Source organism: Taeniopygia guttata, chromosome 1 (assembly GCF_048771995.1).
Source record: "Taeniopygia guttata chromosome 1, bTaeGut7.mat, whole genome shotgun sequence".
Lineage (NCBI taxonomy): Eukaryota > Metazoa > Chordata > Aves > Passeriformes > Estrildidae > Taeniopygia > Taeniopygia guttata.
Window position 1 is genome coordinate 48,010,004 of NC_133024.1, and position 27,905 is coordinate 48,037,908.

Sequence of the window (27,905 nt, forward strand, 5' to 3'; positions counted from 1 at the left end):
TTACCAATGCAAAGTGAAATCTGAATGACTAGGCATGTCTGAAAAAAAGAAACCATCGACATTTTAATTACATAGCTACATCTGATTTCTTGGGAAACTATTAATTCTGTAAACACCATTTAAACGCACACAAGTGCTAAAGCTGCCACCTTAAGTGATGCGTGCTGATTTCAACTTTAACCACACATTGAGTTTCCCATATGTATTTACAATTACTTTCAGTTAAATAAGAATGGACATTTATTCACCTTCCCAAGGCAACAGAATACTAACATTAGTATTTTAAAATTTTCCAATTGAGCATCATACTAGTTTAGTAGTTTGTGGCAAAAGAATGGTGGTATTGGGTCCCTTAACCATAAATGTTCCTTATTAAACAGAGAAAAGGATAAAGCAGTCATGAAGAAAAGACATTTAAACATTCTGTTCACCCTTGAAATAAGCAAAAAGCAAGCACTGAATTCCATAACTATGTAAAAACCAGCTTTATTGAAAGTTGTCTTTTTCAAGTAATTTACAGTAAAACAGTGGTGTACTAGACTTCAGTGCTTCTTTCTGACAGAGAAAATAGTAAACATACCCAAGGAACAAGAATTCTGAAGGAATGGTTTCCAGAAAAGTCATCAGCTGAGATAACAGAAGAAATTACAAGGAGAAATTCCAGTTTCACTACTTATTTTAATGACCATGTTTTATAACATATGCACTCTCATGCTAGCCAGATTTTGAACTTGCCTATTGTAAAAGTCAGTTGCTCCATACACCATTTCTTATTCTTTTTTCTGAAACATCTACATGTTCAGCACTGCACTTGTTCTTATCTGACCTCAAGTTGTTAACACTTTTCTAAGTTGGGGGATAAGCAATCAAGAGACAAATCCATTCACAGCTGCTGTAGCTGGATAAATGAATACATGCATAGCTACACCCTGTGTAGTGTCCATCAGGGCCATAAAAAAAAGCTTGTCTTGGACAGAATTTCAGTGTGTTCTCAATATCTTCCTCCAGACTTAATATGCACAAGCCTTTGTATGGCTGGCTGAGCAGTCCAGTCATAGGAGAAAGCCATGATTTTCCTGTTATCCTGAAATTGCTCCGGAGCCTCTATTCCCACTCTCTTCCTCATACCCATGTGAAGGGTCTGCATTTATGAAGTCTTCTGCAGTCATCCAGGCTATTTGTGTATCAATATAGTACTAAATATATATTAAATAAACCCAACTCCATCTCTATATAACTCTCTCACACACATCCTACCACCTCTCCCCCTTCCCAAAAATAAGCATATCAACTGAAACAGGAGGGCCAAGCATCAGAGAAGGGCTGAAGCCACAGCATGCTAGAAATAAGAAAAGGACAAGATTCAGATTTTGTGCAGATTCTTGAGAGACTTAGCATACCCAAAGATCCAGTGATTCAGTGCCCTGGCAGCCAGGCAGTATGTGACCAATGGAACAGGGAGTCACCTGCCCTCATGAAGAACTTCAAGTTCAGACAGCAATAGTAAAGAATTCTGCCCCAAAAGCCTCTATGCAAAATCCATCTGTATAATTTCTTTTGCTAAAGGAGGAAGAAAAAAGGCCTATGACAACTGTAGCAATTTTCTTTCAGAGGAACAAGAAAAAGAATAAAATTGTCTTTAAAAGCTTCAAGGCAAATAGAGGCATTACTTGCAATATTAACAAATAAAATGTTATGATAATAAAAATCATATTTGTGTAGAGCAAACATAAAAAGGTCTAAAGCAAATACCAGCTTAGAATTTTTAGCTGTAGATGTAATAAAATAAGAATTGTCTAAAATTTTAATCTATTATTTTATATTTAGTAATTTAAATAATGTCTCCATTTCACTGTAATTGAGTTTCTAAATATGTGGTATTGCTCATTTAGAACAAAAGATAAATGCAAACTATAAAAAGCCTTTGGATGTTAGTATTTTCTAAATTCAGTTTTACTACTATTATAATTCCAGGTTGGAGTCTGTGCTGCAAATTTCAATACAGGCTCTCAATCCACTGGCATCTATTTTTACAGGAACGACCTTAAAGAAAACAATATATTTGTTTACACTGATTAAGAAAAAACATGCTAAAACTCTGGTGCTATCTGCAAGTGGGTCCCTGTTGGGATTATTTATATAAGTGGCAGAGACATATAGAGATAGCAGCTGAAATGACCAAGAGCACAGCATGCTTCTGCGCTGGATTACAGTTATCTCTTACAAATTTACTGCCTTGATCCTGGGTGAATTCAATATTTTGATTTTTCATATATTTTAAATACTTTCCAGAGACCAGCACTGAGCAAACCAGGGAGCTAACCACAAGGTCTTGAAATGGCATTCAGCAGGAGGAGGAAAAAAGGCATTAGATAAAAGAAAATGCACACAAAGGGGAAAATTTTTAGATACAATTGTTTTCCCATGTTTAGCAAGGTTATTCATGCATGAAAATAGTTCCTTATTATTAGAGAATTGTCAATCCTTTCAAATTTTTCAGCCTTTACTGGAAGCAGTACTTTGAGCAGCATACATACTGAGACATGCATTGAGCCCACTTCAGCCCGAAGCATTCACCAACACTACACCCACACCTCTCACTACACCCATTTGCTTGCACAGAAGGTTTGGGGAGCCAACAGCCTTCTCTGTGCATCTTCCCTCCTCTACCCACATCCCTGACTTTTATATCTATCTCTACTACACACTCTGGTTTCCAAGCCATTTCACCAGGTTCTCTAAGCTCATTAACAAGGAAACAGATGGACAGTGAAAAAAGAAATTGTGCGGAAACGAACATTTAACAGGGTCAAAGACACCGTAAAGGCAATTAGTGGCATGTACAGACCCGGGAAAAGTAGTCACAACATCGCTTCCCAGTAAACTATGGCACTTGGCATTAACTGCAGACCTGAAACAATGCAGCTCGGAAATTTCAGTATTATCTAGCAGCAGTTATGTAGAAATAAACAAGCAGGTGGAAGTCACTGGAATTAATGCTGACTTCAGGTGGAGAAATACTACGCTCTTCTCTGGAATGTGAATAACTCGGCGGGAGGGGTTAGCTTAAAAGTGCTCCACTGATCTGACCTGTCTAAATAAAAATAAAAGCAAGATTGCAAAGCTCCTGTTTGGTAGCGGAGGGGATTCCTTAACTACATTTACATTTTATAATATGATAGTAGGTAAGCAGCATGAGAAGCTACATAGAACAGTGACACCAAGAAAAAAAATATTTCAGGGTTTTCCTGGCTGTTTTTTAGAAACTTTTAAAACATGGAGTTGAAAGGAACACAAACACGTACAACTAATTATCTCGGGCTATTTGGAAAGCATTGTGCATGGACCAAGTTACTACACTGGGAGCAAGACTTTCCAATGCTCCCTTCCCAAGGCTCGTGGGGATGGTGTCCTCAAGTGTGAGCTCCTGTATCCCAGCAGAGGCCAGTGCCGCTGCTGCACAGCTCCATCTAATGGGAGACATCCCGTAAGACACAAGGCTCTGTGCTTATGTGCAGCCCTTCTCCTTGGCAGGAGATGAAAGAAATCGCCTCTGGCACAGAAATTAAATAATTGCAGTCAGAGGAGGAAAAATGGCTGTGGAGGAAATTGAAGTCCAAGGGAGCCACAAAAGGATGGCGTGCATTTGAAAAGATGACAGGAGAACTAGATGAGGCAGAGTATCAGTCTGGGCAAAGGAATAAAGAAGTTTAGGCTCAGCAAGTTTTGCTGACCAACGCTTGTCACTGATTAGGTGTTTGCAGAGTTCCAAAATAAAAATGCTGCCCTTTCAGAGCATTTAAATAAAAGGGAATATTTGGTGAACAAGTAGCAAGATAGTAAAGTGTTTTTATATTTTGAGAACTCTGAAATGAATATGTTCTTTGGCTTGAACACACAGCTTCCAGCTTTTCAGAGGATCTTGTTGTAGCTACACCTCCTTCAAGACCCTTCCATCATCTCACAGCAGGCACAGTGCCATGCTGAACAGTAGCCACACATTATTCACAATTATAGATATATTTCCCCACCTCAAAAAAAAAAATCAAAACTCTTTCACTGTTTGAGATATATTTGCCTTTACAAAAAAAAAAAAAAAAAAAAATCAAAGGTCATTGCTCGCAGAAATCAGGGATCAGGCTACTAACGACCTCAAAATCAGGACTTCACCCTATTTAACAATTTAACATTACGTTTTCAAAGTCCCTCTTTAAGCACCATATTGCCCTGTCATGTGTCCTTCCTATCTGAACATTTTGGTGAAACTGATTTATTAAGGCAAGCATTACTAGCCAACTCTTATTCTCCAGGGATCTCTGATGCATGGTTTGCAAAACCACAGACAGCAGACACACTATCAGCTGCCAGTCACACACAGCCCCACGCAGGGATAATTGCTGCACTACAATTAAAGAGTTAAGGTGTAGAGGTCCAGAAGGGAAGCCATGAGTGACAACTGCTGCTCTCCCAAACTCTTTTAACACTTCCCCCTTCCCATCCCCCTTTCTTCTTCTTCAACATCATCACTCATCACTCCACTTCTGATCCAGGGTGAGCATTGCACATGACCCAGGTGTTACTCAACCTCCTCCAGCATTGACACTTCCTCCAGCCATTTTACTGCTCCTCTGCAAATGCAGCTTTATTTATTTAATTATTTGAGGAGCCAGACTGGTTTGACAGAGTGCTTGCCTCCTTGCCTGGGTGTGCAGAAGAACCCAAGATAAGATTGACTATCATAGCAGCTACATTGAGTTGCTATGTACACTGCTCAGAGGTAGGATTTGATTACTAGTCAAAAGCAGTCTATCTTCCCCTGATTACACAAGAAAATTATCATTTGTTTGTATTTATTATGACATCCTTGCAGAAATGTTCATGACTCTTTGTAAACAATTCCATATTCTGCAAGGGAGAGGCAAAAATTTACAACACAGTCTCCATATTCGATCCATTAAGCATTTAAAATACGAATCTTTGATATCCACCTTTTTATATAAGGACGTAAAAAGAAAATTACATGTTGATAAACTTTTTTTTGTTCTTATTCAGAGGAAAACACGTCAGCAGTGTATTAAACAATTTATCTGCATATGGCAGCTACATCCTTTCTCAAAGACACACTCTGACCTTAAGTCCTGTGTAGAAAAAGCAGTGTTCAATCAGCTGATTCACAGATATTCACATAATCTCCCCTAATGATACATCTACAGTGATTTAAAAAGCTCCACAAAACACACACACAAAAAGCTGTGACACACAAGCAGGCAAATTGCACTAGAAAACATAGCCCGAGCTATAACAACAGTCTTGAAAGACTACCCTCTTCTACACATTTAGTATGTTTGTACCATGAAACTGCTTCTTAGATTATGAGCAGATGCATGTTCTTTAGGCATTTTTTGTCTTCAGCTTAACTTTATTTTGTCTTTAAAAATAACAAGGCATTAAATGGAGAAATACCATCAGTAATCCATACAGTTTTTCATAGACAGAATTATCTATGCCCTGGAAGACAGATTTTCGTCTACCATAGGCAAGATGCCTCAAGCATTTCAGGTTTGAGCCACAGTGGTTTCTGTGACCAGCTGTCTTCCAGGGCATACAGACTCCAAGAATGTCTGAAATTTTGCCTAGCAACAAACAAAGCACAGACTGCCCCTAATTTAAACATTGTACTCCATACATGTTGCAAGAAGTTATGCCAATGTCTGCTGCTTGATCTAGTAAGTGTTTGGGATTTCTACATGAAAAATTTTACCATTTTATTTGATGCTCATAACAAAGATGTTTCTCCTACCATAAAAAACAAACAAAACCAAAACAAAACTGGGAAGTGCTTTTAACATGAGGTCTGCTGCTTTATCAAAGCAGAATGATGTCTCTGGGGATTTTTTAATTCAAATTCCAAAGAGAAAGGAATGATACTTCGTAGCCCTGATGCTATTTCCAATGCAAGATTTAATTCTGGTATTGAGGGCATCACAAAATCACATGTTTTATTGGTCATACATACTCAGATCATTTGTTAGAACAAGAAGTTGGATATAATTTCAACTTGAAGCATTCAAACATGACTTGCACCACATTTAAAGACAAACAAAGGCATTATCCCACTGAGTTAAACTAGTTGTCCATCCCACTCAGCATCCTCAGCCTGACAGTGACACATACCAGGTATGTCAGCGTGTTTGCAGGGTGGGGAGGGAGGATACCAGTACTTTCATATTTAGAGCAGAGGTGTTCCAGCCTTCTCTATAATTAAATGGTAAAAAACACAGATAGGGAGAGCAACATCTCTTTTCATAAACACTTCTCTTGCATCAGAAATCATTAGAGAAAGGAGAAATGTCACCCACCACTTCCTCCTGTGCCTATATACCAAGCTTTTAAAATACTTGGTTGCTTAAAGATGTCTTTCTTTGCACTACACAACATATCAAGATGTGCCTCCAGAAGAACTTGAACACAAGTCTAACTTGTGATAAGTCCAAAGTGATAAATGTATGCAATGCCTTTTATCTAAGGCATGTACCCATGAATATGCTCCTAAAACTCATGCATCTTATGCAGGACGGGATTCTCCAAGCCTGGTGCCTCAGATTGAAAGCCTGCATTGATAGCAAGTGGGAATTCATACACCAGCTGGGAGTCACTGCAAAACTGATCTCATATCTCTTGACATATTCTGACCTCTGCTGTTATAAAGTGGAATTTATCTTGACAATAATTTTTTTCTTTAAAACACTGCCCTCAGCTGAATAAAAATTTTCAATATCTGCAATTATCCAGGGAAAAGAAATTATGGGAAAATCATTTTTTTCACCATGAAACATACACAAAGTTTCCACACTTTTTCCCTCCCCATCATGTTTCTACCATCCTGTCATTTATTATAACCTGCATCATTTGACTATTACATAAATACACACAGTTTAGGTTTTTCAGGGGATCTAGACAGACTGTATGTTCTAAATAATCTCTATGATAATGAATTGTTTTAGGTTTTTGTGACAGATACCAGCAAAAACACCCAGCACATACCAAAACAGAGACTACCAGTGATCTGAAATTATTCATACTCATTTTAGACAGCACTCTTTTTTTTCCATTGTCAACTGCACTTTCACAACCAAAATATTCTACAGTAGCCTAGCAAGCTCTAAATTATGTACAAGTCTAGGACTCTACACTGAATTTTGACAGTATTTTTTTCCTATATATATGAAAGAAATAATATTCTAAATATGCCATACATAAACATCAGTGAAAGTGTGAATGTAAATGAAGGATGGTCTATTGGTTGGCAAACTTTTGAAAGCAGCAAAACATCACTTTTTAAGTTATAGGTACACTTTGAGAAGTGTACCTATAACGAAGAAAGAGAGGGTGTTCATCATGATTCTCTGCTTCCAAACTTCTTTCCCTTTTAGGTAAGAAGTCTCCTCTCAGACCTTATCTTGAAGATTAACATTTGAACCTGTGCTGTACTTATCACAAATGCTCAAAGAACATTTTCTCTCCCTTTGCCATTGTAACACCTGTCACACTTCACAATAAAATTGCATGTACAGCTTATATGATTTTCAACAGACTTGCTGATTCCCCATGGCTCAAGAGATGATAAAGTACTTGATCAAATATTTATAAGCAGTATGAATTCAGACTATCTCTCAGACAGAAAACTCTTCTGATTGAGGAACACAGTGCACAATTCATGTTTCAGCACTAAATGCTAATTTTAAATTTAACAAGGGAAGAAACCCTAATCCAAAATCAGCTAGTCCACCTTTATGCCAAAAACCTACCTCTTGTAGTTCTAAACATAAGAAATAGTCTTGTTCAGTTCTTTTCAGTATGTCTTGACCATTAACTGTGTTCTTTCTAAGCAATACTAAAATTAATGCAGTTTTTTTATTGCTCTGCATGCAACAACTTTATTTTCACCTTCATGCATAGTTTTTTTTTTTTCACCTTCATGCATAGTTTTGTTTTTTTTTTTTTAATCTTTGACTACTTTGCTTCTGCTGAGAGAAACATATAGAAATTTGCCTTCACACCTTTACTGGAATAAATACAGGAAATGCGACCGCATAATGTAGATAAACCATTGAATCTTAAAGGATCCTCAGCTACAGCTACAGCCCAGCACAGCACCTTATTCCACCATACAGATGTCCCAAGACAGCCTGCTAGTTCACACACACTCCCTATCTCAATAAACATCCCCACACATTCTGTTTTGCCCCAGTTAAAACCATCATCTGCTGGAAACCAAACCAGAGTGGACCTCCCAAAAATGCTGCTGCACCTCCAGTGATACCTAGAGTGTTAGCAAGGATGGTAAACAGTGAGTTATATAGACTACCACAAGTATCCTGTAGGATTTAGCATTACAATTGACTTCTTAAAAATATGGAACTACTTCAAATAAGACATGTTAAACCGCCTCAGCTTCCCACCTAACAGTTTTAGTCATAAATATAAAAGTTTTGGATGACATAAGGAAGAAGCTTTAGCTGTGCTCTCTTTTTATAGAGACCACCCAGCAGCATCCTGCAAGTTGTCTCAAGGCTTTATTGGTTTGATTGAACATCTGTCAGATTCTGTAATACCCTCAAAAAGAATAAATAAAGCACTGTGGTTAATTTAATTTTGTATTTTGTCAATAAAAAAGTATGATGAGAAATTGAATAGCCTAAACCAAAGTATAACATGATTGAACAGGAAGTTTGAAAAAACAATGCACAAAAAATAAAATTCACACAACTAGTACAAAAAAAGAGTCTGGCAAGTTTCTGTTAAAAAGTTACTAAAGACAAAGTACAGAAGAAATTCTATGGTCCTTCTAGAGGAAACAAAGGACAGAGCAGGCGTGATGAAAGTAAATAAACATAATGAAAAGATGGTTATGATGTTCAGTTAAAGACCTGGCAGATGCTTCAGAGAAGCACAGGACTGGGAAAACAACCACTGAGAGTATAAGTATTAAAACGGCAAAGCCTGGAAGAATTTGCATAATTGAAGTTCTTGTCTGTTCTAGAGCATGCTCTAAGCCATTAACAATTGCCCTCAACTCAGAGGACTGGAAAGGTCTCACTGACTGAAAAAAAAAAATTAAAAATACCCTTTTTAGGTGTGATGACATGAGAAAGAAAAACGTTTAGACTATTGTCCCCAACTTTAGCTTCTAGAAGGGTATTAAATATTGCTGACTCACCACCAACACAAGGACATAACTTTTTGAAAGGGAGGAACACTTTGGCCTGAAAAGATTTTTTTCTTCCTTGCCTTGGCAAATAAACTGGTTTGACACAAGAAAAGCAGCAACTGTGCTATAGATGAACTGAAGTTATGCAACTGGAAAAAAAGCCTTGTTGTTACATTTAAAGACAGACTGTGGAAATACAATCTAGGTAAGGTGATTAAAAGGCCATGACATGAAAGTCAGAAGACCACACATGTCAAGAGCAGGTTTCTACTGTGTCAACTGGGATAAGATAAACTGGAGCCAAGAGAAGTTATTTTAAATAACTCTAGTGCGCTTTTGACAGAATTAGGGGATGGACAACCACCATATTATTTACAAACTCAACCTGAGACATTGCATGGGACAAAAATTCCATGTTCAAGTCCTAAGCTGGAGCACTGGTGCAAAGTTCAGCAAGAAAAATTCGGGTCTGGCTACAAATTCTTGTTCTTAAAGCAGGGCAACCAAACATACAAATAGGATATTCCTGTACATCTCACAACAATGTTAACTTTTTTTAAACAGACAATGTCAGTTTGTAGTCAGTCACCCTCATACCCTTTTATGCAATGACACTGCTTTAAGTGGTTATTCACCAGTCTGTATTGGTGCAGTAGGTATCCTGCTCTTAGTTTGGTTCATGCTATTTCATATATTGTGCTCCAAGAAAAGACACTTAGGAGTACAAGGACTGGTTATTGCAAAGAGGAGATGAGAGGGAACATGTCTTTTCCAAATGTATCAAAGCAAAATTTGCACTAATGGATTTACTTCACAGCAAAAAAGATTGTAATGCATTAGGGAGGAAAAGTCAACCAGGAAAGTTAAGTACCAGTTTTTAAGAGGTTAAAATATATGGAGATAGGTAGATATGCCAGGAATTATCTAGGTAGAAGAATATCCAATTTTACAAAAGAGTAGTCATGAACTACATGACCCCTAAGCTTCCCTGAGCTATATATGCAATTTCTACATAGAAGAATTTATTACTCACTCAGTCTCATCATCTAAATACCAAACAGTAAAAATTCTTAGTTAAGCATGTATTTATCTCCATGATTTAAGGCACAAGAGAGAAACTGAGTTTCAGGGAGAGTTTGGGTGGTGTTTTGGAAATTAGGCACTTCACAGCAACTGCTCAACACACACAATAACCTAGATGCGAAACAACCCTACAAATAAATCAGTTTATTTTAGGACACATGCTCTAAGTGCCAAAGCAGAAATTTAAACCTGCAATGCCTACTATGACACGGCATTGTTAAAGCAACAGAAAAGAAAGACAGTATATGCATGGTGGAGGGGACTGGCAGAAGTACTACCCCCACAAGTACCTTTAATTATTCAGATCAGGATAATTGCCAACTCCGAGGGCACAACATTTAAGCAGCACTTACACTACCACGTGTGACCCAAACACCAGGCTCTGTAACTCTAATGTTGTGGTAGAAGACAGAGATAGCATTTACTAGAATTTGAAGGTTACATCCAATTTATGCTCTCTAATGAATTCTTTAATCAATACTTTTGTATGGTTTGTTAATTCTTATCACTTGCTGGGTGTAGGGAGGAAGAAACTGATTGATCTATATGTGCAAGGTTGTTAGTGTTATGCTGCTTAGAGATGGCCCACCTGTGCTTCTCCAGTGACCCTGGAAACACTGGAGATGCCTGCAGAGATGGGAGAGTGCAAGGTGGTGGTGCTGAGAATGCCTATGCACCACTGGCTTTTTCTACACTTCCACAGAGACTACATGATAGTCAGGTAACAAATACAAAAATCTGGTTTCCCTTTCCTTGATGGAAGATGTCTTGAGCTAGAAAAAATTACTGACCTACAAGCTCTGAAGGACAAGGTGCTCCTCCTGGGCACCTGCAAGGAAAGAGTGATGTGGGAATAAGGCGGGTACCAGCGGAAAGAATAGTTACAACCACAGCACGGTTTTCTTTGAAGAACCTTCAGAAACCACATAATAGCTTTTTTTTTTTTTTGGAAGGAAATATTCAAAATAAAAGCAGGTCTGGACTTCATTACTAGCGTTTGGTTACAGGCACATGAATGCACCTGCTCAAGGTATTACTTAAGATAGATATTAAAAAAAAAGAATAAAAAATCAAGTTTTTGCCACCTCAAGGAAGAACATGCAAACCTCAACATTGCCTTGCTGTCAGAGGTGCAAACAGAAGAAAAACAGGACAAAAGTAGAGAACCCTAGAAGATGTGCTGTTCATGTTTGCATATGAGAAATAGGGAGGTGGGAAGATGAGAACAGCCACTTTTGTTTCTGCCCCAGCCCCTCCAGCCCACACTGGCAGAATATCTAACACAGCCCTCGCATAACCCTGCCTCAGGTCTGCAACAGGGACAAGATATTTGCTGCACCTTGGTCTCCTGCCTTCATCCATACCCATATATGCTGGAAAAGTTGCGAGCCTGGATAATTCCAGTTCCACTGCTCCCGGTGATCCTGTGCAACATTACTGCTGAATTCAGGGAAACCTGGCAAACTGAAACAGGCCCAAGGCCTAATGACTAAATGTTCCATGCTAATGACACTTGGCACCAGAGCCTCAAAAAAATGAAATATGAAAGTCAAAAGCTAGTAAATCAGAGGCAGCCCTTCAAGGTTTTGTTTGGACAAAGATTTGTAGTAGTCAAGGCCACACTTTAAAATGTACAAAATCCACACCAATCACACTCTAGCAAAAGAAGTGTCGGTGAAAAATCACTATCAGTCTTTGTATTAGATTTATCAATAGATGTCAAAGGACAGATCTGGGGTCAATAAAGCAAATTACCAATCTTCCATTTAATTACTTTGAAAAAACAAATTAAAATTAAATAACGTCCAACAAAACAATCAAGAAGCTTGTTAATATTCTTACCTCCATGTGGGAAGAAGGCTACAATGTAACTACTCAAAACATATTTTACCAAAAACAAAGGGGTACAATAAAACAAATCTGAAACATATATTCAACATTATTTGAAAACATCCTATTATGAAACAAAAGATTGCCTTCATAAACAGTGTGATGGTAAGCTGAGAATCCCTGCAAAATTTCTTCAGAATCCTTGGAAAGTTGCAACACTCTGCAATAGAAGACATTGTTACTTTAAAAAAAATCTGAAAACTTAGCATAAAGTGAAACTGGGTTAAGAAGCAAACATTTTGACATCTAGCGAATTTTTTTGCAAGTAAACTTGTAATACCCATACCTCCATTAAAAATATTACAAAACTGTACATGGGAAAAATACTATGTTAGAAAATTCTTTGCAGCTTTTTACTAGAAAGTGATTTTGCAAAAGTTACAAAGATCTCTGTGCTAGTCAAAAATACAGAGCAGTTCAGAATAGCTGAAAGTAACTGACACAAAACAGCAACTCAGCTTCTGTCTTGATTCTATTTGTTTCACATATATGAAATATCTGTGAAATTCATAGCATCTAAACACATAATACACATTTTTTCAGTATGACATAGTAAGGGATATTTTAAGATGCTGGAATGTCATTAATTTGTGCCCCTTAGCTCAGCAATTTGTAAATAATTATCTCTAGAGCACCAAAACAAAGTAGAGCCTGTCTAAGTCCATTTTATCCAACCATGAGTGTTTAATTTAAACACCATTTAAGATCTAATGCCAAACCCCAGCATATATTATTTATCATAAAATTGAGAAGGACATCTGATGGCTTCCCGTAGGTACATATCATATAAGAACAACTTTTTTATTTTTCTTTAAGCCTAAATCTTGGCCCTTTCCGTTTCCTAAGATTTCAAACAAGTACCTACATTTCTGTTGGTAACCAAGTCCCTGAGGGGCAAGTTTAGCTTGAGATGTCACTGTCAAGCTTTTCCTATAGTGTCAGTAGGAGGGGAGGGAAAGAAGAATGCAACTAGGCATAACGCTGTTTAACTATCTATTTTTCTGGTTACAAGAGAAATGGGATCCTCACAGCTTAGAAAGGAAGGAGACTTGTACTGTCAGATTCCTGTTCCCAGTTTTATAGGAAACAGCAAGCCCTCAGTTCTCATGCTCTGGCACAGAAGGCTGCACGAAGGGTTACAGAGCCATGGCAGCCCTGTAGCCTTGGTCTCTAGAAAAACCTTTCACTCTGCAGAGGTTGTGAGACCCCTCAAACAAGGTTAAAAGTGAAATTGTATTGGGGTAAGTGAAGACCTCCAGACTGCTTATGAATGTCTGGCTCCAGGAAAGAAGCTCTCCTGACTGCAGACACTACTTTGTGTTTGTTTGTTTTTTAAATTCCATGAAACAGAACACACCCACCTCTTCTTTTTTCATCCTGAGCAATTCATTCAAAGTCAAATCTTTGGTCTGAAGCTTAAGGCCTTCTGTTTTATTTTATTTACTTCTGGGCTAGCCTTAAAGGAGCAGTGAGAGAAGTTTAAAACTGGCTGCATCATTCATCAGAAATACAAGTTTTCTGCTCTTAGGCACCTATGGAATTCACTTGTTTCAAGCTCTTCAGGTTTGAGGAAAAAAAATCTGGACTTCAAAAATTCCTTGCTTTAATTAATGACTTGCTTTAATTAGACCTCAAATTAGTTTAATCACTATGAAGGAACAGTGAAAACAAAAAGTTCAGCATCACATGATATTTTAAAACAACATCTTTAAAATGGTGCTGCACAGACTGCAGAATCCCACTCCTAGCCAGCTCTCTCTGGTGGGGGTCTCTGTCCCAGCAGCAGGAAGGGATAGATGGCCTCTGTGGCACCCTGTGCTCCCAACACAAAAATTTCCATCAGATAATTTTAATTCACATATAAAAGTGAAATGGGGAGGTGGGGGGTGGGGAGGGGAGAAGGAGTTTAACAATTCTACAAGTCTTCCTTACCTAAAAGGTTGCAGAAGCCAAACGAACATTTTGTGAGAGAAATTTTGAAAAAATATTATTCTAAATAAACACAAGATATATGCTTTCCATAACCTCAGAAAGATACTTAAAATTTACTTTCCCTGGCAACTGTTTTTATCATCCATTGGAAATATTATCTATTTTGGGCTTAAAAGAAAAAAATCAAATTCAGAGGCAGGCTGCTGCAATGTTCCTGTTCACCTCAGCTGGGCAATTTTCTCACTTTGATGGGCACCACTAAAGCACTCAGATTGTTTAACATCCTATGCAAATTCCTGGAGATGAATGCTCGAATCTGCCAGCACACAGACAAACAGAAATCAGCAAAATCAGCAATATGTTAATTCAGCATGATGCTGAACTCAATGCAAACATCCCTAAAGGTAATCAACAGGAGATGGGAAGCAAGACAAAGTTGGGGACTGCAGCAGGATTTACAGCAGAAGGCCCACATGATGATATTCAAAAGAGAAAACCTCACTCTACAGACTGTTTAGGATCTGAAACAAAGAATCTTTACCTCCTCCTAAGAAGACCCAATAAAACAAAAACCCACAGAAAACCTCCTCCAGCCATGAGTACATCTTAAAGTTGTTGTGGCAGACATTCAGTAGTAACAACATTGAACCTTCTCCCCCAGAAATTTTATCTCTGAAGAGTGAAACAAATATTAATTGAAAAGAACAAAATGTGATTTTGCTAAGGGGGTAATTAGCAACTTCATTGCAGTTCAGCAGCTGATTTTGAGTTGGCTTTAAACCAACAGGAGCTTAAAAGAACCTATTACATGGATAAGTTTCTGAATAAACTTGTGAGTTACTTGCTGCAGTTTGATGTGGCCCTCAGACTTCAAAGGCCCCTTTCATAAGAAAACAGGAGAAAGACAGAGAGGTCTTTATCATCATTTATGGTAAATAAGAGACAAATCCTCTACACACTAGAAAGCTGATGTAAGGAAAAGACTAAACTTTGCATGAGCTTCATCAACATTTTAGGAGCCCTAAATTATCCAGTAGTTTTTTGATTAGATGATGGCACTAATTTGGAAAGTCAAGTAGTCCAGGAGCACAGAAGCACACAGATAAAAAGCTTCTGTTATTTTGCTATCAGCAGATGTTCATGAGGACCTATCACCAGACTGCAGTGGAGCACGTGCCCAAGCATTTCCTCACACCTTAGGTGAACAAGCCAGGGCCTCCCATCCTGGGCACACACAGCTCAAACTCTCAGTGCTCTGCTCAGCCTTAGTGATTCCCATTACCCTAGTCATGGACATACAGGCAGAACTGGCAATTCCTGGCATCTGTGTTTAGAGGAATTGCATGTTAAAGTCATAGCACCAAATACACAAGCTGCTGATAATTAGGCCATGCAGAAACATAAGGATCACCCCCCTACCAGAATTCACTGACAGAAAACCAGCAAGGACATACAGCTTAAAATTAACATAGTGTGAAATGAGAAGTACAAGCCCTTAAATGGAAAACTGCCAAATGTAATTTTCACAATTACCATTTAATTTAAGAAGCAGATCAAAAGCAGCACATGATTTACATTTTCAAACATTAAGTTTTAAAGATCAAAGACCTCTAGTATTTCCAGACTGCATATATGTAACTTGGTTCAAGTAATGAATCTATGCAGAGGGAGAACATGAGCTGCTCATTTGCTCTATGCAGTAGTTTCCCCATCATCTGTGACTGCAGCATGTGATATCTGCAACAAGCATCATCAGCAAGCTCCCACTGACCCTAAAATATTCATAGAAGCAAGGGGTTTTAAGGCCTAAAATAGCATTATACCAATTTTCTGACTGCTGGGGAACTCTCTCCCTGAAACTAGCCATTGCTTCAGAAATTTTTTTCACAACTGCAGCCTGAGAGCTATGATTTAACAGTACTTACGCAATGTTCCAGAGGTCATTAAAGATCCCACATTACCAAAACTGTGTTCTTGTGACAGTGCTGTAGCCTAATTATTCTAGAAAATTAAATACAGAGAAGTGCACTATGCAAATATTCCAAACCACGTCACTTAAATTACATGTAGCAATGAAATAACAGCAGAGGCAATGTTTTAGTGACCACTGGGAGCTACTGCAACAGATCTTGGTCAAATTCAATGTAAAGTAGAAAGTATCCTGGAATCTCTAACCAGGAAACAACTGAACTTCTAGTTCATACTGAAAACTCATGCCTACTTCTAAGCACCTCCCAAAAACCCACAGTGCAGAACTCAATATCAAAACCAGATTTTCCTTAGCAGAAAACCGGAGAGCATCATTACCATAAAACCCATGCTAAGAATGACATGATCTTTTAGGAGCCAGTAAACAGGAGCTGCTTGTGGAAGTTGAGATGACAACCAAGACTTCTCTTACTAATTTGGGGAACATGACACCACCATACATGTAGTGGGCAGCTGTGTTCACTACTTGAGTGCTGGTGTTACAATAACATTCAATCCCCAAAATCTTCCTCATTATACACAAAGATCATCAATACACCACGCTGTCTATCACAGTGGTCCCAGGCATGGGATGGATTTTTAGCTGCATGTCCCTTATGTTCCTGTATCCCTTCCAAATCCCACGATTAAAACTCCTTTAAAAGTAGACAGGAGGTGATATATAATACTAACATTTATACAGAGACTTCAATTCTTATAATATGGCATTAACAGCTAATAAAGAAAAGGACATATGAAATCCACAAATCTCTAAACATGAGAGGGTTTGTAGTAGCTTTCTCAAGAACAGCTTTTCCAACAAACACTTCTCATGATAAGGATGATGCATTCTCTAAGACTATAAAGCTCTTGAAAGGATGAAGAGCCTTTTTACAATAGCTGAGGCACTATGTACTAGTACTTTGGTAAACAGGTCTTCCTGACAGATAAAAGCACTGAAGCAAGTTTCATACTTCAAATCTTCTCTCACAAAACATAAAAAAAAGTGAGCAAGATCCAGGCCCTTTAGATGAAGGGAACAATGAGCTATGTCTGGCTGCAATTAATGCATAACAACCTAATCTCAAAGGATATTTATATTGCATAATGCTGTGGGTATTCTTGCCAGACCTATACTGGCTCACATGGACTTCTGTGTGACAGCAGCCATACTGCTTCCAATTTCCGGCCTAAATCAGGTAGGCAGACACAGTCAAAGCATGTAGAAGTCTCAAATCTTCTGTCAAAAATTAGTACCGCTACATGCAACCTAAACAACATTTTATGCATTGCTAGATTAAAAAATTGGTAAACTTGGTGTACTTCACATCTGCCTCCACTAGCAGTCGGCAGAAAAGTGCCCCTGCCCACACCAATATCCTTTCCACATTCCATTCCCCCATATCGGAAATGTAGTTTGACAGAGAAGTCTTCTAGCTCCAGAGAGACATCCTCCTCCATCCTACCTCCTCAGCTAATCTCAGAGGGAAGAGAAAATAATCAGATGAGTCACCACTGGAAATCTGCACGGCTGGATCGCAGCTAAGCCATCAATGCACCAGACACAGGAAAGCGAATTCCTGCCAGCTTCCCGGCCACATCTGCTGAGGTGCCAGGAGCCGCTGCTCCAGCTCTCTGCTTCTTTACCACAGCCAGGCAACTTGGGTCTTGCAAGGGACATGCCTGCATGCACACACCAAACCCTGTTGCTGAAATGCACGCGGTAAATATTCTGTGTTCTGATAAAAAATTACACTGAGAATCCCACAAGGTTTAACAGCATTATTCTTCTTAACTATGGTATCTCTAAATATGTTTAGGGAAAGAACATTCACGTTTTTACTATAATTTCCAAAGGAAGAGAGTTCTCACAAGGAAAGATCAAAGATTCCACTGGAAAATGGAATGATGCAAGAGTTTAGTTGCCACAATAAAGAAAAAAAAACTATTTTAGAAATTCTTAGCTGTGGAGGAAAAAAGAGAACAAAAAAGGAACCATAAGCATGAACATATAAGCATTTTTCAGTCAGGTATAACAATAGGCTTCCACGTTCCATGGTAAGTAAAGCAGAGGAGATACTAATTTTAAAATATGTGAAAAAATTAAAATAAGTGTAATAACACATTCAGAAATTTAGAATAGTCTGAGACTGCATTCTCCCAATCTTTTAAATGGCTAAATGCAAAACAAATGCAAAACACCAGAAAACAACAGATATAAAAAGTTGGCACATTCCATGAAATTTCACAATTTAAATACTTACAAAGGTAAGAAACTCATGAAGGAAAAAGTAGCTACTTACAAATAACTTAAGGTGCACATTTCTCCTCGTCCCTTTCCAAGCCTCTCTTCTCTGTCATTTCTTCGGAGTGCGCAGCTCCCAGCCCTATTTCACTGACACCTGACATGCAGACCTTCCTGGAGTCTGAGATCACTTTGCCAGGCCTACCCAAAAGTCACAGAGGACTTTGGGATTTTATCAGACACATGAAAGCTAGGTCATTAGTGAGCAACCAGTCTGTGCATTTTAATGGGGATTTGTCTTTGAAAACTTCATCCACACATAAGACCTGTAGCTGTGAAGCAATACCCTCTTGAATAATCATCGAGTTGATGTTTATTATATCAGGGATTTTTTTTGCCTCCACAGCATCAGGCAAATGTCTGTGAAAGATATCCATCTGTACCTGGAGCTCACGCCTTCATCCTCACTCCATTTCCATTCAGTCTGAATAAGATCAACTACAAGCAGCCTTTTTATTGAATGATGAGAAGTCACAATGAAGATGCCTACCTGACATTCAAAAAAACCCAGCAAATTAAAACCACCCCCCCATACACCCTTATACACCAAAGTGAAACCCTTGTAGTTAGTTAAGACAGCCAATGTCACTTTTTTACAAACCCTTATATTTGCAAAAGAACTTGCAACCAAATGTCTGGCCCTGTTTCATTTAGGATTACATTTTCAGGTGCATCAAGTGTCAATGGTGCTGTTTAGGCAAACAGAGCATGGTGACATGGGGAAGAAAATGTTTTTCCTAGAGCAAAAATGCAGTAATGCCTTTGTCCCCTGCTTCACCTGATCTTAAATAGTTTCCAAAGAAGCATTTCAAGGCAGTGCAGCAGGTAATGCTACACAACTCCTCCAATGCTGTAGTGTCAAACCTGGATCTTTATTTTTTCTTCCTCCACAACCACTTTGACATCTGGCTTCACAGAAGCATTAAGGTCAGAAAACGTTTTTAAAGATCATCAAGTCTAACATTCTACTTCTTTCAATGCCAAACAGATACTAACTAATAGGACGCTTATTTTTGGAGGCATCAGCAAATGGGACAGTACTGCCGTGACTGACCCAGGCTATGTGGTTACCTCTGGCAGAAAGACCTGATATGGTGCACCCATCCACCTCTTCCAGCATCCCCAAATTTTGACACCAGCTGCACAAAAGGCATGTTGGAGCCCCATGGGGCAGTGGCTGTTTTTTCATCCACGTCCTTAAAGAAAGAAGAAAAAAATCCCACACTTGTTTCTGTTCTTTATCACATCTTGATTTATTAGCTAACATTGTCATTTGACCACACAGAAAATCTCAGATCAAACTCCAGAAGCTAGACTTGTCCATTCCTTCCTGAAGGAAAAAAGTAACAAAATAAATAACAAATAGCAGGGTCAATAAAGCAATTCCAGGAAATAATTGATAAATAACACTGGAAATGGGTTTTGGGACTAGATTGCTCCTGCAAAAGGCAGGTGATGATGACTGCAGAACTTCAGGGCAAGATATCCCAATACCTCTGCAGGACCATCTCCCAGCCAACACAGCCTCAGTGAGACACAAGGGTTGCCTCTTCCATAGTAGAAGTCAGTGCATAAGCATATCAAATACTTTCAAATGCTTTGGCTCAGAAACTCCTGGCAGAGTTTCTATTTAAAACAGGTCAAACTGTATTTATAAACCTTATTAAATTCATCCTGAAGAAGTTATTTATGGCTAAAAGCCAGCCTCCCTAATCCAGGTGTCTAGCTTATACCTTGACCCTGGGCACCTAACAAACAGCTCCTGAGTCATGTAAGGAAGAGAGCCAGGCAATGGGCAGAAGCAGGTGACTTGAGAAACCTCCAGGGAAAGAGATAGCTTGTCTGAGTTCAGGTGTCTGCCTCACTTCATCTCACTAGTCAGCTGCAACCCAAAAGTGAACTGCTGCCTGAAGACCACCTCCATCAACACTACCTCCTCCCTGGCTGGAGCACTGGCACCCTTCTTGCCTTTCAGGAGACAAGCAAATACCACAAAACACTGATTTTCCCCTGAGCCAACTCACCAGAGCATCAGACAAACACCACTGACACAGCAAAAGAGGCAGGGGAAGCACAGACCAAGCACGGGAGTTTCAATGACACCCTGCTGGGATAACATCTCAGCACTAACATAAAACCACATTGTCGTGGGATCTACTGTAGGAGGACAGCTTGGCCCAAACAACAGATTTCACTGTTTGTGCTAGCTGGACTGATCTCAGCTACACCAAGTCCTTTAGATCTGTGATACATTACAAGGATTTTGACTTTTTTGGCCAAAACAGTAATAATAACTATTTCCCAAAGTTAGTATATTGTGTTCTTTTCTAATAGTAACAACTGAAAGCTGAATCACATCCAGAAACAAAACTGAGAACTTTCACATGAGCTGGTACCAAAAAATGTGCCAACATTTACACAACATGTGCCAACACTGTCAAAAAAATATAAAGCAAGTCTTATAATCTTCATGCCCTTCTAAGATATTTTGTATTGCAAATGGAAAACACTGTTGAAATTAGGTTTCTCTACTCAATATAACACAAATGAAAGTTTTACAGCTAAGTATCCAATTGGAAGCTAGCATGCTGTGAGTCAGATCCAGACATCCTCCCTTTCATTGGAAAAATAAAAAATTAGCACTAATAATAAATGCTAAATTCACAACACCTTGCAGAAGCTCATAGCAGAACAACAGAACCTATTTCAAAGTAACTTGTTCACTACTTCCTTTAAAGTTAGAATTTCACTTGGATTGACAGTATTCAGAAATGTGAAAAAAAAAACCAAAACCAAAACACTCCTCCCAAGATAATTTGGATAATAAGTGAGGTGTGTCAAACACACCTTAGACCAGCAGAAGCATTTCTAGAACACTGGGTCTGAGAGCACATGCTGTTTTTCATTAAACTGCTGTAGCTGGAGAGCCCATTTAGAAAATGATAGTTAAGGGTTATATTAGTCTCGTGAAAGCAGAAAAGGTCAGGGTTTGTTTTGTTTTTAAAAAATGTCCTGCAGGAGTGGATAAAGGAACTTTAAAGTGGAGGAGTGGTAGGTACAAGAAACAGCTGGAATGTATCTGGTTCTTACAACACAATAAAACCCAAGTGTTTTCCAAAGCTCAGCAAGGTCACCGTCTAATGTAATATGTACAAGTGCTCATTATAAGCTTGAAAATTTCGACCAAAAAAACGTGTCTGACAAAGATAAGGTGCTAAAAGTGAGTCCATAGCAGTAGGGGAGGAGGGGGCAATGCATGCTAAAAGTGGAAATCATCATCTCACCTTTTCCCGAACCTATGGGCGGAAAAAAATGCTTGGCCTCACAAAACTGCAGAAAGGATCAGGACACAGTTCAGAAAACAAACAAACAAAAGGACAGGAAAAAAATACCAAAAGTAATGCCACAACTAACTCTAGCTGCTAACCACAAAATACAGACCAGAAGAAAACAAAAGCCTGGTCAGAATTGTCTGTAGCTCCCCTTAAGCTGTAAATCATTTCCCCAGTATAGAAGACATACCCACTTCTACAGTCAAGAAGTTAATTCTTTCTCAAAGTGCCTGCAGATGCTGCTTTCATGCAAAATTTTAATACAACTCTCAAAACTACAAAGAGAAACTTTGTAAAGGAAATTACATTGTGAACTCAGCTCAAAGCTATGCACGCCCATCACACAGCTCTGTGTTAAGACAGACTTTTGATTATCCCTGAGAATTTCCAAATATAGACTTTAAAATATATAAACCCACCTTACAGAAACCAGGAAACAGATTTTACTCTCAAGCAAAAATTAGTCCCATTTTTCTCTCAAAGATATTACAGACACCTTTCCTGGGATCTAGAAGCACAGGGACAAAGAAACAGAGAGAAAAGTGTTCAGGCAGATCAAAGGGTATTACTGTCACCCTCTCTCTCTACACATTGTTGCTAGCACTATTCTATGGCTTTTAACCACAGCACTTTCATAGTCTGCAGGTAATGGAGAGAATATTATTTCCAGGATTAAAATTCCCACAGTATTTACTTCACAACGTGTACATTTATAAATAAATTAATATTTATACATCAACTAGATAGATTTATTCCATGAAATACTCATTGCCAGGAATATACATACAGTAAAAAAATATTGATGCATCCACCTAAAGCAGGGTTAAATAAACCCCTGATGTAAACATGAGCCAGGACCTTGGCAGCTGTGCATAAGAAATTCTCCAGAAACCAGCCCACCCAGGTTTTATGACTTGACAGAATTACCCAGTATTAAACATGGTTTAGGGAAAAGAATATATAGATTTTACCTTTTCATTCACACATATTTCATTCTAGCACTATTTAGGATGCTGACTGACTCTCTACAGACTATCCAAGAATACATGACCCAGAACTAAGAAAATTTTTTTTTTCATAATATTAGTTCAACTTAAATAAAGGTAGCTACAAGAAGAGGATTTGAACAGTGAAATTAGTCTTCTATCTCCACAGTTATTCTCCCCATACCAGGCTGTATGCATTAGATTCATGCTTGGGGAGAAACAAAACAAAATAATCACTGAGGTAAGATCTCTATGCAAATACAGGGAAAACATCACTGCTAGACCTCTAGATGCATTTGCAGAAGCCATAAAAATATACAGTAGAAATGCAAACTCCAAACAGTTTCAATAAAAAGAAACATTTGGTGACCACATGTCAGAGACCATTCCCTGAATTTGATTGCTGTACTGTTGGTTCAAACTAAAAGATTTCAGTAAGTTGTCCTGATTCTCAGTTTATCCTCGAGCAGACTCTTTCTACCAAGTTACTTTGCAAATCTGCTTTTCAATCTTCTGAGCAGGTTTGAGAGGGTGGGGGTAGGGGGTGCATGCACATATATATACAAACTTGTTTTTTCCTGGAAAAAGAAAAAAAGGCCCAAAATAATTTTCCAACATTCACTACAATGTTACAATGCATTATCATGGATGTCAATATACATCAGCATTCAAAATAAATAATTAGACAATTTCACTACCTATTTAATGGTCATGATAGACAGGAGTAGCAGAGGTATCTTTAGTTGCCATCCAGATTAGCTAGGCTTTCTTTTCCTAGCAGTGTCTATTAAAATTGATAAAAAACTTATCTTGCTATAGAAATCCTCATGGTGAAACAGCTCTCTCCATCATCACTGGGTAGTTTTAGGACCAGAAAGAACTTCTGCTGCAGTGTCCCTGCATGAGGGGCAATTCCAGGATTCCAGAATCCTCATTCTGACACTCTCAACACACTCTGATGAAATCAGTACCTCTCAGAATATCTGACTTACAACTCCATGGAAGTTATTAGAGAGGAGTTATTATATTAGCTCACAGGAAGAGCTGCAATAATTTGCAATATTAATAGTTACTTGGCTGAACACCCATTTTTCACTTCAGTGGATTTGTTGAAGTTGCTCCACATGCTTTCCTACAGCTTTGCTGCTTCACTCCAACAATTCATTCAGGCACACGCTCACTGGCCGCCCTCCCACAGACTGGATCTGTACATTTGACTACTTCAGGGGGAAAAAAATTCAAGCATTATTTGCCTCAAGGCACTTTAACTAAAGATTTACAGACTTCATGGGTCAGGTTTCAGATTGCTTTAGCAAATAATTTCAAACCATAGACATTTACCAGAAGATTGAAATTCGTTTAAAACACAGAAGTAGAATCAAAAGCTGAGACATTTTACAAGAAAAGAGCACACACTTCTTTCCTCTCAAACTCTTCAAGGGGTATCACTCCTAAAACAGTGAAGCGTATGTTGGAGGAGAGGGACTGTGTCTTCCCTTCATTCACAAGGGTGAACTTGGTGGTGGGTTGCAGAAAGAGGCAGACTGCTCTCCCACATCTCGAGGCAGGAAAACAGACTCGGCAGTCTGGGATATTTAATAGCTGGGGGAAGAATGCTTTGGTTTGGAGGAACAGCTTTTGGCTTGCTTAAGTTATAATATGGAACAGAACACAGTAAAACAATTTAACCCAGCTATTTCTAGCTTTGGCAAACAAGCTCTACCTTCCATAGAATGAGAGAAAATCCTGAGCTGGAAGGGACCCACAAGGATTAAGTCCAACTCCCGACGCTGGATAGGACAGCCTCAAGAGTCACCCCATGTGCCTGAGAATATTGTCCCAACATTTCTTGAACTCTGCCAAGCTTGGTGCTACTTCCCTGGGGAGCCTGTTCCAGTGTCCAACCACCTTTGGGTGAAAAACCTTTTCCTGATATCCAGCCTAAACCTTCCTGACACAACTTCATGCTATTGACTGGAGTCCCATCACTAATCACTAGAGAGAAATCAGTGCCTGCCCTCTTTCCCCTTATAAGGAAGTTGCAGATTGTGATGAGGTCTCTCCTTGGTCTCTCCTTCTTTGAGAAACTATTGCGAAGTCATGGTAGTCCAGTGTTTTACTCTCATCATGCAACATCTGCCCAGCTGAAGTGCCAAATGAAGGCTGGGTGAGTTTGATCAGCACCACTTGCTCCAGGCAGAGCTCAGAAAGTGCCAAAAGTCTCAGATGCAAGAAGCCAACACCACTAAACAGTGCTGGCTTCTGCAGAAAGGACACCTGAGAAGAGCTTGAGTTTTGTACATAAAATGACCATTCCTTCCCCCAAAGAAGTAGACATCCTCAACAGGCAGCTCCCCCAGTGACTCCAACTCTTGTAACAAGCAACATCCCCTTCCAGCTCTCAACACATGCAACATGAGAGCCTGGGGACACTTTAAGAGGTCTTTGCACTGTGAAAACTACAGATATTCCTTGTCTGCATTATCATAAAGTAAGCCTCAACATGAACCTGAATTAAAGAACAAAGTCTTCCTTTAAGTAACACCAGATATCAGATGCAATTTTTTATTGTTATTATTCTTAATCAAGCTCTTGCACTTTTTTGGTTTGAGTTGTTTGGAGTTTTGGATTGTTGGGAGTGGGGGGTTTGGGACTTAATTGGTTTTGGGTTTGGTTTTTTTTTTTTTTTTTTAATTATTGGTTTGGTTTGTTTTCTTTGGTAGCATAAGAACTAAGAATGAACATTTGAGCTCCCATGAGCCAGTGGCTGCCCTACAGCACTGAGAATTCAGATGGGAACAGGCAGAAAAGGAACCTGACCAGGACACAGTTTTCTCTCACCAAAAAATTAAAAAAAAAATACAAAAATACAGGGTAATATTTTTTTCATGGTTTTGGAGTATTTTTTACTCCTCTTGGGATCTGCAAATACAGCTGCTCATTCCAGTTACTAAAAAGCACTCAGCTTCAAGGCTGGAGGGTTTTTTTTAAGTCTCAGAGTCCATAGAGTTCTCCATTGAAATACAGAAATATGTTAACAAAGCTTTCATTAGCAAAGAGAAAGAATAACAGTTTACAAAGCTATTTTGGTTTGTTCTTTTAAATACATAGTAGCTAGTGTCTGTATGCTTTCATCTCCTCTAATGTTAGGGAGAAGCTGGTACACAAAACCTTACCAAAACATCAGAAGTTCAAGTTTGTAAATATTTAAAAACTGCCTCATCTTCTAAACTAATCATTAGGACTCACCAAGTTTCACTATCATGTATACACCACTTTTTTCACCAAGACTCACAAAACCTTGGGACATGCCTCATTGCCCTAAAAATATCATTACTCTTCCATACAACAATGGAAATGGTTAGTCTTGGATTTTAAATCCATCTGGATCTAAAGAGCAGAGAAACACAACAGTTCTTCTGAAACACAAACCTCATTTCATAAGGAAACAAATATTTACATCTTCCTTTAACATTAAGGAATTCTGAGCATCCTGTTTGTCAATACCTTAAGGTTTCCAAGTTACTTGCTTTACAGTAAATTGTTTCTTCAAGGGGTAAGTTTAAAAGTTACTTTAAAATGAAAACAGCTTTCACATATCAAAGGAGAGCCACACAAATTAGACTGGGCAAGGGGGAAGCTGAGCATATGTTTTTTCCCCTACATAAACAGTGCACACTACATACTCACATTTCTTTGCTAGAGCTCCCACATGCTACTGGCAGGCAAAGACACAAAACCTTTTGTAGGAATGGTACAATCAGCCAGTATCATATGAACTCAAATAATAATTAAACAAATCCCCAACCCCTTAAAACAGGATTTTCAAAGACAACATTAAATCACCGTAATGAAGCTTTTTAAAGTAAGCTTTGCCAATTTAAAGAAACCAATGCAAGAAAGGTATACATGAGTGAGGAATGGTTTAATTGCTTCAGCTCACAGCTAGCTCTTACAAAACTGACACATGGGGAAGCCAGGACTGCTGTAATTATCTACATTCACAGAGGACACAAAACTGACACTTGTGGAGGTCATTTATGATTACCCCTGCCTTTGCTGCTCTCAGTTCAACATTCTCAATAGATTTTAAGCACTAGATGTCATTGTTTTACAGAGGAAACAAAGAAACCTGAACTCGGGTCTTGACAAGCTTGTAAAGAGGAGGGGTAAAAAGTAACAAACATACTTTTTTTAAAATTTCCTCCTTCCAAAGTTTTCTGTGATAGTGGTTGTAACAACACTAAGTTTCATCTTAAGTGACTAAGCACAAAGAAATGAGCTTAATATGTTAAAATACATCTAACCAGCACTCTAAAGCTCCTCTTTAAAAGCACACCACGACTCTAAGGGAGGCTGTTCAGTATTGCAAACATTTCTCAGCTTCCAAGCTATCAGCCTCGCTCGCTCAGCCGATGCTGCCCTGGTCAATACTCAGGTACATCCAGGAACAACCTCTCTCCCCACGCTTTAGCACGTAGCGCGCCGGTGTGAGTCGGGCAATCATACAGAAACACGGATATTTACGTCAAGCGCTATGTGCAGTCAGACAATCATGTTTAAAAATAGGAGAGAAGAAAATGAGTGTTAATTTCAGGTTACTCTCTGCCCTGAACTCTTTCGAGACAGGAAGGAGTGCCTTTAATTCAGACTGTCTCGGAGCAAGCACCCCAGAAGTCATTTACAAGATGGCAAGAAATTACAAGCCTTAACGACAGGAGGGCAACCAAGCCAGCCTTTAATTTGGATTGCGAGGAGGGGGCGGTGGCGATACTGCACAGATTTTTGCAAGTTGCCACGATACTTTCTAAAAATAGCAGTCCGCAGCTGCCGACAAAGAGTCCAGGTCTGGGGCCGCGTCCCGGGAGCTGCTGCGGAACGGCGGGGCGGCCCCGCGGGAGCGCGCTGCGCGCTCCCCCGCGCGGAGGCTGCGGCGGGACCCCTGTCCCGGGCAGGGATCGGGGGGAACGCGGGGCTGGCACCCAGCAGCACCGAGAGACACCTCACCTCCACCCACCGCCGGGCTTCTGCGAACGCCGCCTGGAAGTCGCACTCCGCGTCCTCTCTCCCGTCCATGGCCAGCAGCGAGCGAGCGGGGGGCGGCCGGCGCTTGGCGGGGCGGGGGCGCGGCAGCGGCCGCTGTCATTCAGCTGCCTCCTTTTAACGCTGCCCGCGCCGTCTCCTCCCCCTCCGCCTCC

General features: G+C 39.2%; 1 protein-coding gene across 27 annotated transcripts in view; it reads right to left on the reverse strand.

Moving 5' to 3' along the window:
* The window catches only part of LMO7 (LIM domain 7), a 132,284-nt gene extending 104,379 nt beyond the window's left edge, over positions 1 to 27,905 (reverse strand). For 5 of the 27 annotated variants that reach the window (XM_072928050.1, XM_030271027.4, XM_072928077.1 and 2 more), the window contains exon 1: positions 27,715 to 27,902. In XM_072928050.1, the coding sequence (XP_072784151.1) occupies positions 27,715 to 27,783 (69 nt within the window). In that variant the 5' untranslated portion in view covers positions 27,784 to 27,902. Of the gene's footprint in view, positions 1 to 27,714 lie in introns of all 27 variants that reach the window. The other 22 variants (XM_072928066.1, XM_072928052.1, XM_072928095.1 and 19 more) reach the window with 7 other exon arrangements.